The sequence below is a fragment of the Pezoporus occidentalis genome, unplaced genomic scaffold, assembly GCF_034315485.1.
Source record: "Pezoporus occidentalis ecotype Australia unplaced genomic scaffold, CSIRO_AGI_Poc_V1 ctg42, whole genome shotgun sequence".
Lineage (NCBI taxonomy): Eukaryota > Metazoa > Chordata > Aves > Psittaciformes > Psittacidae > Pezoporus > Pezoporus occidentalis.
In genome coordinates, this window is record NW_026915747.1 from 6,260,972 (window position 1) to 6,273,441 (window position 12,470).

A 12,470-nucleotide genomic window follows, 5' to 3' on the forward strand; every position below is an offset into this window, starting at 1 on the left:
GGGGCCGGCGGATGGCGGCGGCCGGCACCGCTCCCGCTCCGCATCGCCTCAGCCCGCAGCGCGCCCGCCCGGCCCGGTAGCGCCGCGCCCTCCCGGGCTATCCGCCGGGAGCGGAGCCGCGCCGAGGGCCGGGCGGGGCGGCATGCGGGAGGCCTGAGGGGGCCGGGGCGGCGAGGAGCGAGCCATGGGCGAGCGGCGGGGCGGCGGGACCGGTAAGAGCGACGTGGGGAGTGCGGCTCCGTCACACCCGTGGTGTAACGGGGAGAGGCCGAGCCGGTTTTCCCCCGCTCTCCTCCTCACAGAGCTGGATGGGGATGCCCGCTCCTCGTAGGCACTGGTTGGAGGCACCGTTCCCGAGCCCCTCGGTGCCTTAGGACACATAGAAACAGCTCTTGTGTCTCATTGAGACTGGCTCACGGGGGACACGTTGGCTTTCCCAAGCTGCCATTTGCGCCAGTAGGTGATTCTGGAGCACGGAATCAGACTCCGCAACTCTGAGAGAGAGTTACAAAGCAGGTTTTCCTTGTATCAGTTCCAGCTGGGAGAGCCGTGGTGTTTGTGGCTGTGCATGCTTTTGGTCCGTCCTCTGGGAGCCCTGCTGGGCAATGCAGGTGCCCTTCAGGAGCAGGACGTGGAAATGCAAGCAGATCGATGTGCTGGGGCTGGCATGGGGAGGTGAAGGCTGGAAAGCTTCTGCTTCCCGGTTGGAGTAAGTGCACTGAGCTGCAGGGCTGGAGATTGGCCTTACAAGAGGCAGGGGAGTGGAATTTTATGCTCTGGTCCTGTTATATTCTGCTCCCAGATTGTCCGTAAGAGCAGCGCTTGCCAAGCTGCAGGTCTGCACTTCTTAAAGGAGGATAATCTGGGGCAGATGAAGCAAGCAAGAGTGTGGATGGCACAAAAACAGTTGTAAAACACGTTCCTTACTGCAGGGAGCAAAGGGGCTTAAAAGGGAATGGGCAGGAAAGCCTGTCTAGCCCAGAAGGATCAGTAGTGTGGTGGTTTGGTGCTCATTGTGGCTGCTGGGTGACGCTCTGCTCTGGGGGGGGATGTGGAACATAAAGCACATGGTTTTGCCCCAAAGGTTTGGTCAAAGTGGATGTATCTTAGTGGATACCAGTGCTTGTAAGAGACTGGTAATGGGTAAGGAGACAAATACAGGGCTCTACTGGCATTAGCTGTCCTGTGGGTGAGTCTGGAAAGCACTGGTGTGCACTTGAAGTGATTTGTTAGACATAGTTTGTTGTCAGAAATGTCTGGTTTCACACAGATTGCTGCTTTCCGATCACAGACTCCTTTTAACAGAGAATTCCCTTTCTGCTCCATAACCTTTGCAATTAGCTGTTATAACCACGCTGATGGAGCTCCATTCTCCTAAATGACTATCTTTAGCCTTAAAGCTGGGAGTTCTGTCCCTATTTGGGGTGTGGTGGTGTCTTCTGCAGCCTCTGGGTTTGCTGTATTTAAAACACTTCCATAGGGAGACAAGGTGATTGCTGCCAAGCTGGAAAACCCGGATGCTGGAGTATATTTTAAGTGACCTCTGGGATCAGGCAGCAGATCAGTCACCCATAGGGCTTTCAATCTGGCTTCGACACTGCTGCTTCTACATGGTCCCTTCCCCACCTCTGCTCTGATAAGTATTAGTACCTGCCTAGACCAGAGGCTGTATGACCCAGCTGAAACTGAGTTTACATAGTTTGGTCTGGTTTTAGTGTTCCTCTTAAAGCTGGTGGGTTTGGTGGTAGCAGAGCTAGCTGAAGTGTTCCCCATCCCCAAATACCCACCCCAACATCCACATCCCACCCGACTTGGAGCTGTGTTGGTACAAGTCCTTGTGGAGCCGTGCAGCAATCCACATTGCTGAACCTTTGCGTTAAAAGTAGCCTCTTCTACTGTATTTTCTGCTGTAGTTTGCTGGGTTTCTTCAGTACACAGCCCCAGCTGTGCCAGGAGGGGAAGAGGAGGAGAATCTGGATGAAGGTTTGTGTAAGTCACTGTAGACACCCAAACCACACATAGGATTACAGCTTTGGTGGAATGGGCTGGTTTTATTACATGAAATATAATAGGCTGGCCACTCTGGCAGCTGCCAAAGTGGCCAACTGATTGTTCTTGCTTAGAATCACTTTGAGACAAGGGCATGAAATATTTGTCATTTTTGGTAAATGCTGGGTTTTGCACGGTTTGGCATTTTGGATTTAGTTTGGGGTTTTGTTTTGATGGTGAGATAACCACCCACTAGTTCCAAGGGCTGTCTGGAGTCAGTACATGGGGATTTTAGTACTTGGACCTGGTTCTGTTTTTAGTTGAAGCAATGAGTGTGTCTTGGTCATTTCCACAGCCAAAGGGTCTACAGAGTGTGCTTAGAGCTCAATTGCCATATCAAGCAGAACAAGAGAGTGGAGGAGATAAAGTCAATGCTGAGAAGAAAGCATCTGTAGTGAGAGCAGAAGCAGTGCAACAATCCATGCCTAAGGAATGCTGTATCCCTGTCTGGGAGGTTTTCAGGCGTGCTTAAAGGCAAAAGGAGTAAGCAGTGTGGAGGAATGCAGCTGCAGGATTTCAGGCAGGAAACCGTTTTCCTGCTTTCTCCAGCAGCCAACAGGTTGGTTTTGTTCCCAAATGGAGGAGCTCTGCCTTGGGGAGGTTGTTTTTTAACACATGAACTATTGCTGTTGCTCTTACAATGCTGGCTGTGTGTTGGAAGACCCTGGACATCTTCATGTTGCATGGGCTTTACCTCCAGGACATCCCAAGCATTGAGTTTTCGACATTCCAGGATGCAGCAGATGAGCTGCAGCTCATGTGGCATCAGGCTGATCTTTCTTCGAAGGGCTAGATGTGGCTGTGCAGGTGCTGTGTGGTTGGTGGGGTTTCAACATGTGGGTTTCATCGTAGCATCTGTGGGCTGTGCACAAGGAATCCTCAAAACATAACATGGCAAAGGCAAAACTGTCATCAGTGGGTTTTAGTTTGCTCTGCACAGGTCTGCAGCTCACCCACAAGGTCAAATCTGACAGTCTTAGGCCATTGCAGCTACCGTGCTGGCATGGAGAGTCACTTGACTGGGTGGTTTTGTAAAGGAAGGGTTATCTTTAGCTCTCTGAGTGCTAAAATAGAGTCACAGAGTGGTTTGAATTGAAAGGGACCTTAAAGCTCCTCCAGTTCCAACTCCTGCCAGGGGCAGGGACACCTTCCACTAGAGCAGCTTGCTCCAAGCCCCTGTGTCCAACCTCTGGCCTTGAACACTGCCAGGGATGGGGCAGTCACAGCTTCTCTGGGCACCCTGTGCCAGCACCTCAGCACCCTCACAGGGAAGAGCTTCTGCCTAAGAGCTCATCTCAGTCTCCCCTCTGGCAGGTTAAAGCCATTCCCCTTGGCCTCTCCCTACAGGCCCTTGTCCAAAGCCCCTCTCCAGCTTTCCTGCAGCCCCTTTAGGCACTGGAGCTGCTCTAAGGTCTCCCCTTCAGGAGCCTTCTCTTCTCCAGGCTGACCCAGCCCAGCTCTCTCAGCCTGGCTCCAGAGCAGAGCTGCTCCGGCCCTCGCAGCATCTCTGTGGCCTCCTCTGCACTCGCTCCAACAGCTCCACATCCCTCTTGTGCTGCTGCCCCAGAGCTGGATCAGGACTGCAGGGGGGGTCTCCCCAGAGCACAGCAGAGGGGCAGGATCCCCTCCCTGAGCTGCTGCTCATGCTCTGGGGGTGCAGCCCAGCACATGGGGGGGTTCTGGGCTCAAGCACACACTGAAACTGGGTCATGGGGAGCCCAACACCACCAAGTCCTTCTCCTCAGGGCTGCTCTCAGTTAACACAGTACCAGTGATGGTGCTGGATTTGGGAAGAGTCAGTGCAGACACATGCAGCTCAGTGAATTCACAGCAGGGGCAACCTGTATAAGATGATAAAAGGAGGGAGCTGCAGGAGGATGGGGCTTTTGAGGAGCGTCTTCTGAGATAAACAGCAGCAACAACTGCCATTGCAGTTAATTAACGAGGGACAACCTATAGCAACCACATCCTCAAGTACATGAGCAGCAGGAAGTAACAGGAGAGAGGTTATGAAATCCAAGAGATGTTACTTGGAAGGTTTCTCTGGTGTAGGACTCCTACTGGAATTAGATTTTTCACCAGCATCAGATTGGGGCAGCTGTGGCTTTTGGGGACCCCCACCTCTGTGACCTATCCTAAGGCTGCATCACCTTCCAAGGGGGAAGATTCATCCTCTTGTTCCATCTGAACCTCCCAGGCTGCACCTTCAGGTGTTTTCCCTTACTTTTTCCATCTGCTGGTGGCAGAGGAGAAGCTCCATCATCTATGTAATTCTCCATCAGGGAGCTGTGGGCTGCAGTTGGATCTCCTGTGTTTCTTCCCCTCAGGCTATGCAAGCCCATCTCCCTGGTCTCGATGCAATTAGGTATGGTCTTGCTGGGGTTGCATAGGAATTTTGGACACAGGTTGAAACAGCCTGGTTTACTGACATTTCTTACACACAGGGGTGTTTTTACACAGTGTAGGAACAAAACCTTCTCTACCTGTGAGGAAACCCGTAATGTTTTCTCCTCAACCAACCAGGCACCTTTAGATGTTGCTATGAGATTAAGTCTGTGCTGGCAGAGCTCAACTGGAGCTGTCTGTGTAGAGATTGCCTGTCCTCTGGTAGCTCTCCTGAGGGGGTGCCAGGGGTTCCCTGCATTGCGTGACTCCTAAAAGTGATCTAAATGAACCCTGGCAGTCTGATACTGAGTTGAGAAGCATTACAAAAGCTCCTGCAGCCTGGATATCTGCACTCCCAGGCTGCCTGATCCCAGAGGTCACTTAAAATATACTCCAGCATCCGGGTTTTCCAGCTTGGCAGCAATCACCTTGTCTCCCTATGGAAGTGTTTTAAATACAGCAAACCCAGAGGCTGCAAAAGATACCACCTTGCCCCAAACAGGGACAGAACTTCCAGCTTTGAGGCTAAAGATAGTCATTTAGGAGAATGAAGCTCCATCAGCGTGGTTATAACAGCTAATTGCAAAGGTTAGGGAGATGTGCCATCCAAAACTTCCCCTTCTTGGAATTTGGCTGCTTGGTTCTTCTGGGGGAAATAGTTCCACAGTTACGAGAGAACCTCCATGTGAGGCAACCACTCTCACACAAGGAAACATCCCTTGCTGAGAGGTCCTTTGTAATTATAGAATCAATGAAGTAGGAAAAGACCTTTAAGACCATCAATGGTCTGTTCCATGCTTCACCCTGGAGCAGTTGCAAGGTGATTGACTCACTAAGCTGTTGGTCTTGTCCATGAAAGCACCACTTGGAGTGAGAGATGTGTCCTACCATAGTCATGCTAATGTGGCACTGGGTATCTGTTGTCTTCTTCTGTCAGCCTGGCTCTGCCTGTGGTGGAGTAGGGGTGAAACCTAGTGCTGATTTAGTGGGCTGCCCCAGCTAAGACCAAAGATCCACCTTGGCTGGTATCACCTCCAGGGGTGACCTGGAATAGGTCAGGGAAAGCATATGAACAAAGGTACAGCACTCTTTCTTCTGAAAACTCATGCAGGTTTGTGGCTCAGGGGCCGTCTGAGGAGGAGGTTGGATCTTTGCATTCAGTAGGATATTTTTCTACCCCCATAAAGCTGATTTTTGAACTCATCTGCAGCATCCCATGGTGACACCTTCAGAAAATGCTAGTTCTTGTTAGTAGCTCTCCAGACATCCCATGGTAGAACCTGATCCATCTTTTCCATCCTTAGTGGGAGGTCTTTTCTCCTTTCATTTTCCAACAACTCTGCAAATGCTTCCATCAGCCCAATTTAAGCCAGAGGTCTTGTTTGGGCTGGACCATGAGCGCAAGCCTGCCCTGGTAGCCCTTCCTTTGCCCAACATCTGCCTCTGGTGCATGTAATATCTCGTCTGTGTTGGCTCTGTTGATGCTTGGTTTAGATCAGATCCGTTACCTCAGCCAGCTCTGCTCATCAGCAGGCTGACAAGCACAAGGTTAGAACAGTTCTCTGTGTTTCTGAGTGGAAGAAACAGGAAGGGAAAAGGTGAGAAAGTAAAAGATAAAATTGCTGGGAAGCAGCAAATCTGTAAAAGCTGCTGATAATGGCAGGAACAAGGCACTTGTCTGGTGCAGGAGAGTGTGTTTTGAGACCAAAAGGCTTTGAAGAACCCACACTAAACCACAAGAAAATCTGGAGAGGCTCAAATATGCCAAGGAAACTAATTTGTGGCTTTGATGCCATGGTACCCATGCCCTGGACTGGTGTCTGTGGGCACAAGACACCTATTCCATGGTGGGATTAGCTCTGCAGTGCAGCACAGAGCCATCTCTGGGGTCTGCCTTGGGTGATGTGTTTGCAAATACACCAAACAGCAGCTAGCAGTGAGTGGTTTGTGCTACACCTCCTTGCTGGTTACTCCTGCTGAGTAAATGTAAGCTTAATTCACATCCCATCATTACCTGGAAATACTTTACAACAGCCAGAAGCATCTCTTGTGGTTAACACCTTGTTACTTTGCAAACATGATGTGTTCCTGCTCCAGAATCAACGAGAATGGAAAAGACCTTCAAGATCATCAAATTTGTGGGAGATGGTGATTTTGGGCTTAGTTTGGCTAATTTAGCTCAGTTTTGGGCTTAAATAGAAAGAAGAAAGTGGCTCTCTGCTTCAGCAGTGATGAGCCAGGATTCATTGTAAAAGTTGGGTTGTAAAGGTGTAGTGGTCGTGGTCACAACTTCTGATGTGACACAGCTCACAAGTGGGTAGATCGTGACCACAGAGTTTCCAGGACTCTACAATACACAAAGATGTGCAAGTCTACACTTCTGAGACCTTCTTTATTACAAATTACTAGAAAACTACTATTAGTAGTACGCATATTTATATATAAATATATAAATATATGCCCCAAGTCACTACAGAATTGCCACTAGGAAAGCAGGGAGATATGTATTACAAGAGTAAAGCAAATCTGTGTATGTTCCAAGTCTAGGAGGTCTCATACAGGGAAGCTCTTGCAGAGAAGCTCATTTTGGGTAGATAGTGAGCTACTTTTTATACCTTTCTGGTGTAAATACATCAGTGGGTGCAGGACATCAATTCCCAGGATAGTTATCTCCAGCTTCTGCTTCCCTGGAAGGTCAGTTCATGGTCTCAATTTCTTTGTCCTTCTGGCTATACCCATCAAGGAGGTTTTGGCTGAGCTTCTCAAGGATGTCTCAGAGCTCCTGCTTCAAGAAATGTCCTTTGTGAGTTTACCACGTTGCCTTTGGGGCTGCTCCATCAGCAGCCTGTAGCTAGAAGTTTGCAGGTAATATCTGCTCAAGCATGTGGTACCATGGGTTTCATAACTTAGAGTTAAAAGGGAGAGTTCCTATAATGGTTCCTGTCTGCTAGAGATGATAAGAAAGGAAAAACTAGAGTGAGAGCAGCAAAATGAGAGATTAGAAATGGAAGAGAGAAAATGGACTTCAGCAGAGCCAGAGAAATTGGGAGGATGATTCAATGATCTTATGGAGTCTCAGCTGGCAGTATGTGAACTGTTGGTATGGAATGGGATGTGGTGGTACCAGAAGTGATGCTGCCAGTGATGCCTGCTCTTAGGACTCCATACTAAAGCCAGGAAAATGGGGGAAATCCTGCATGAAGAGCAGCAGGATGGGGAAGGGACCATGTAGGAGCAGCAGTGTCGAGGACAGATTGAAAGCCCCATGGGTGACCAGTGGCAGTGTTTAATATGCACTGACCACCCTGGGTTGCAGGGTTTTGGAGATGTGACAGCATTCATTGAAACTTTAAGGTAAATCTAAAAGCTGGGAAGAAAAGTATCTCTCTTCCCTCTACAAGTGGTTCAAAAGCTGTGGGGTTTCCTCCTGGCCTGACTTTAAAAGTCTTTGCATGGTGAGGCCATCCAGAGGTGACATGAAAATGAGCCAAAAGAGGGTCCTGGGTTTGGGAAGTACATGTCTGTTGGCCTCAGCTGGCCTTTCTGATGGGCATTCCTTGAATGGAAAAGGGCAGGAAAGATGTGCAACTCCCATGAAGCATATGGGCTGTGTATGTCTGCTGGCTTCACCCAGTGCTTTGCAGAGCACGGAACAGGCCATGTTGAGATGTTTGCAGGTGGAATCAGGGAGAAAAGTCCAAAGGAGTTGGCTTTAAGCCTGGAAGGAGGAGGAAGGAGTAAGTTAGCAGCTTTCCAAGGAGCACAGGGCTTTTGGAGGATGATGTCCACACAGCCACAGCACAAGGGGAAGATGAGCCTTATCGTAGAATCATGGAATGCCAGGTTGGAAGGGACCTCAAGGATCATCTGGTCCAACCTTTCTTGGGAAAGCATGACCTAGACTACATGTCCCAGCAGCACCCAGTGAACAGTGTCCAGCACTGGGAACTTAGTTGGGGATCCACCACTTCCCTGGGGAGATTATCCCAATGGCTGATTGTTCTCATGGTGGAAAATTCTCCTCTTGTGTCCAGTTGGAATTCCCTAGGAATAACTTGTGCCCATCACCCCTCATCTTTTCCATGTGATTCCTTGTCAAAAGGGAGTCTTCCATCTTCTTTGTAGCCACCTTTAACTACTAGAGCATGGGGATAAAGGTCTCCCCTGAGCCTCCTTCTCTCCAGGCTGAAGAGTCCCACCTCTCTCTCAGCCTTTCCTCATACTTTCAGTATTGGCAAATGATGTTAATAGCTGCAAAGGTGACTGTGTGCTCCCTTGCTATCAGCGTTTATCTCATGTATTTCTCTATTACTGCAGCAACTTTGATGGGTTTTTTCCCCATTTGGGCTTTCATTTGTACACTGCAGCTGAGCTTGCAGGGAGGAGCAAATGGTTGAGTTTTCACATGCAAAAATTGCTGGTTCTGTTGCATTTCCAAGAGCTTCCAGGCTTTCACCCCTGAAAAATAGTGAATATCCGATGCTTTTGGTGATTTAACACCTCATATCCTCAATATGTGCTCTGTGCCCATTGAGGTTTAACTTCATGATCTCTCTTTATCATCTTGGTGTCTCACATATTCAGTGTGGAAACACACAACTGGCTCCCAGCTCACACATTTAGACGTGGCTTTTCTCGTGTTCCAAGACCCCAAATTTCAGGATGCAGAGCTGTGAGATGCTGTCAGGAGGAGCAGAACATCTCACCCTGAAAAGTGGGATGGTTTGGAGCAGTAGCTGTGAAATTAAATAGCTCCCATTGCAGTCCTGTGCTTTGGGGACATGAGCAGTCAGAGCTGGGCTTGTTTAAGCTGGTGGAGAAGATAGAATCATAGAATCCCAGATTGGTCTGTGTTGGAAGGGACCATAAAGCTCCTCCAGTTCCAACTCCTGGGGCCTTCCACTAGAGCAGCTTGCTCCAAGCCCCTGTGTCCAACCTGCCCTTGAACACTGCCAGGGATGGGGCAGCCACAGCTTCTCTGGGCACCCTGTGCCAGCGTCTCAGCACCCTCACAGGGAAGAGCTTCTGCCTAAGAGCTCATCTCAGTCTCCCCTCTGGCAGGTTAAAGCCATTCCCCTTGGCTTGTCATTGTTCATGGGCCAGAAGAAATAAACCTTCTCAATGTGTTCATATTGCAAACACAGCTTGAGACTTGGAATCTCATAGCTCATGAATAGCAATAAAGGCTTTTAAATGTGCAGCAGGGGCTGAGCCCAGGATTTCCTGTGTTTCTAAGTGGCTACTTCATTTACTATTTGGATTTTAACATCTGAATGGCTTTTTCCTTTGTTTCTCCATCCACATTTCATTTGTCAACTGCTTTGGGACCTCTTCTTGGTGAGATGCTGTTGGGAGTGGTTTTACTGGGATGTTTGGATGTTTGGAGAGAGTTTGGGCTTTCAGAATGCTCTGCCTGTGGAGGCTTTGAGGGAAGGTTTGTTCCTGTGGCATTGAAAACCACATTCACTCAAGACCTGAACCTCTTTAGAGTCAAACAGATAACCCCAAGAAACTGAGTGTGCGCTGAGATTTTAGACATCAACTCTCACATGAAAAGAGCACACAATGAATCTAAGTAACTTTAACACAAGAGAAACCCCTGTTCTGTTCAGCTTTACCACCAGGCTTTGCTTGTGGCAGTTTCTACTGATTTCTTGGGTTTTTTTTTTGTGTTGCAAAGGGCTTATTGGCAAACTGGGAGCTGGAATTCCTCCTGCTGAAAGGTAGTTTAACCTGCAGACAAAAACCTGGGGCTTGCATGGCTGGAGGGGAGACAGATCTGCTCAGTGGAGCTCTGGGCTTGTTAAGTGAGGTCTGAGCACTGTGAGTCACTCTCAGCTGCCTCTGCTGAGCCTCACACTGCTCTAGGGATGCCCAGAGTTAATATTTGTACCTGCGTTTTGCTGCTTTACTCCAGGTTGGAATCCGGAGTCGGAAGAGTCGAGTTCCCTATTGCAGAAAGCAGTTTCGGTGCTGCAGAGCTCCTACTTGGACTCCACATCTCAGGATGGGTTTCTCTACAGCCAAGCAATCCTGGTGGAAAATGATGTTTTCCTAAGGGAGGTAAGAACTGGGGAGTAAGGAGGGTGGTTCTTTGGGAGATGCAGTGCCTGGAGATGCTGGTTTATTGGAAGGTATGTCTTTTGCAGCATGGGGCTGACCTGGTGCCTCACAGAGCTGCATCTCCAGTTCCTGGCTGAAGGGAGCCTTTTCTTTCCTTTCTTTCACTTCCTTCCCAGTCTGATCAGCAGCCAAAGACCCATTGAGCCAGGGTAGTCAGACATTCAGCAGCACTTCTGGAGAAGGCCTTCAGGGCAGGCTGAAGTCCTGGTTTGATTCCTGGCTGGAGGGCTTTGACTTTATTGTTATGCTGATTGACACTGAGGCAGATTTCCTGGTGCTGTTTCTTTTGTCTGCCATTACCCCTGTGCAGGCACCAGTTTTAACCCCATTTCTCTTTCTCCAGCTGACTGGATTGTGTAGAGAATCACTTCTAAAATGCTCTCGTCCTGCTGTCATAGAATCATAGCATCACCGACTGGTTTGTGTTGGAAGGGACTTTAAAGCTCATTCAGTTCCAACCCCCTGCCACGGGCAGGGACACCTTCCACTAGAGCAGGTTGCTCCAAGCCCCTGTGTCTAACCTGGCCTTGAACACTGCCAGGGATGGGGCACTAGTGTGGAAGACAGGCTGTGTTCCCTGGGGAGACCACACCGCTTGTTGTCATGACTTAAATACAGCAAAGACATTCTGGCTGCCTAAATCTGGGATTATCACTGTGGTGCTGGATAAAAAACTGGGAAAACAGTATCAAGTAATTTGTTGATTTGCCTGAGTTCTAAAGCCAAAGCTGTGATGAGTTTGTTGTTTTCTCATCTTCTAACCCCACCTAAAAATGTTCTTGTAGTTCTACAACTTCTGTTAAAGCCCCAGATCCTCATGAACTCACACTCAGCTCTGTTGCTCCCATGGTGTTCTCCACTGTTTGCCCAGGGAACATGCTCTGCTTTCATTATCAGACAAAAGAAATCAGAGCAATGTGTTATTTGGCTGTAGCCAAACTCTCTGAGCTGTAGTCTCATGATAGTCTCTAGTCAAATATTCTAGGCTTTCTTGATGAGCAGAGGGAGAAATGTCAACAAGCATCTCCCCTTCTGGAGGCATCTTCTCCATGGTTGAGATGATTTTGTCTTCTGATGGCTTTAGCTGGCTGCTAAATGTGATGCCCTACAAGCCCACATGCTGCTCAGTGAAACCAGCTCCCCAGTAGCCAACTGGACAAGAGGGACAAAGTGGATTAAGGCTGGACTTCCTGGGGATGAGCGCAGTGTGACATCACAGGGCTGGATGTGCCTGCTGTCCCATGGAGGACATTGAACGTGTTCTGCTGGGGACAGAGACAGGGACAGATGGACTGACTGCACATGAATTGGGGTCTTGGTGGTGGGAGACTGGATGTACTGGAGGATGCTTTGGGGAGGGAATGCTGTGTGGGCACATGGCTGGTGGCAGCTGCTCCATAGTGACCATTACTGGAGGTGCATGGGTCACACTGTGCTCACACCAAGAACTCGTGTCACTTGGCTTTGGTATGAATGGACTAGAACAAAGTGGTGTTGTGTCTTCTGCAGCTCAAAGCTTTTGCCCAAGCAAAGGAAGCTGCTGGGTACAGCCAGGAGGAGCTGGAGGAGACCTTTGCCTTTCTCCTGTTTGATAATGAAGCAGAGGTAACCTGAATATTTATTCAGCTTAAGTTTGATGCAAAGTGCCTGCATGTATGCTGTGTCTCACCAAAGCCCAGCAGATGTGTTGACTGAAGTGTCCTGCCTCTCTGTACCCTCTTCACCAGTGCAATTGCTACAGTATAAATAGTCCAGAGCAAGTTCTGAAAGCAGCTTCTGGAAGGTTTTAGTGCTGGATCTGATTTCACATCTCTCCATTCAACTACTGAATGCTTCCAGGGCTGGGGCAGCCACAGCTTCTCTGGGCACCCTGTGCCAGCGCCTCAGCACCCTCACAGGGAAGAGCTTCTGCC

General features: G+C 49.2%; 1 protein-coding gene across 2 annotated transcripts in view; it reads left to right on the forward strand.

Moving 5' to 3' along the window:
- The window catches only part of TASOR2 (transcription activation suppressor family member 2), a 43,627-nt gene continuing 31,157 nt past the window's right edge, over positions 1-12,470 (forward strand). The window contains exons 1-3 of one of the 2 annotated variants that reach the window (XM_062634275.1): positions 1-212; positions 10,352-10,497; positions 12,067-12,162. In XM_062634275.1, the coding sequence (XP_062490259.1) occupies positions 185-212; positions 10,352-10,497; positions 12,067-12,162 (270 nt within the window). In that variant the 5' untranslated portion in view covers positions 1-184. The remainder of the gene's footprint in view (positions 213-10,351; positions 10,498-12,066; positions 12,163-12,470) is intronic. The other variant, XM_062634274.1, reaches the window with a different exon arrangement.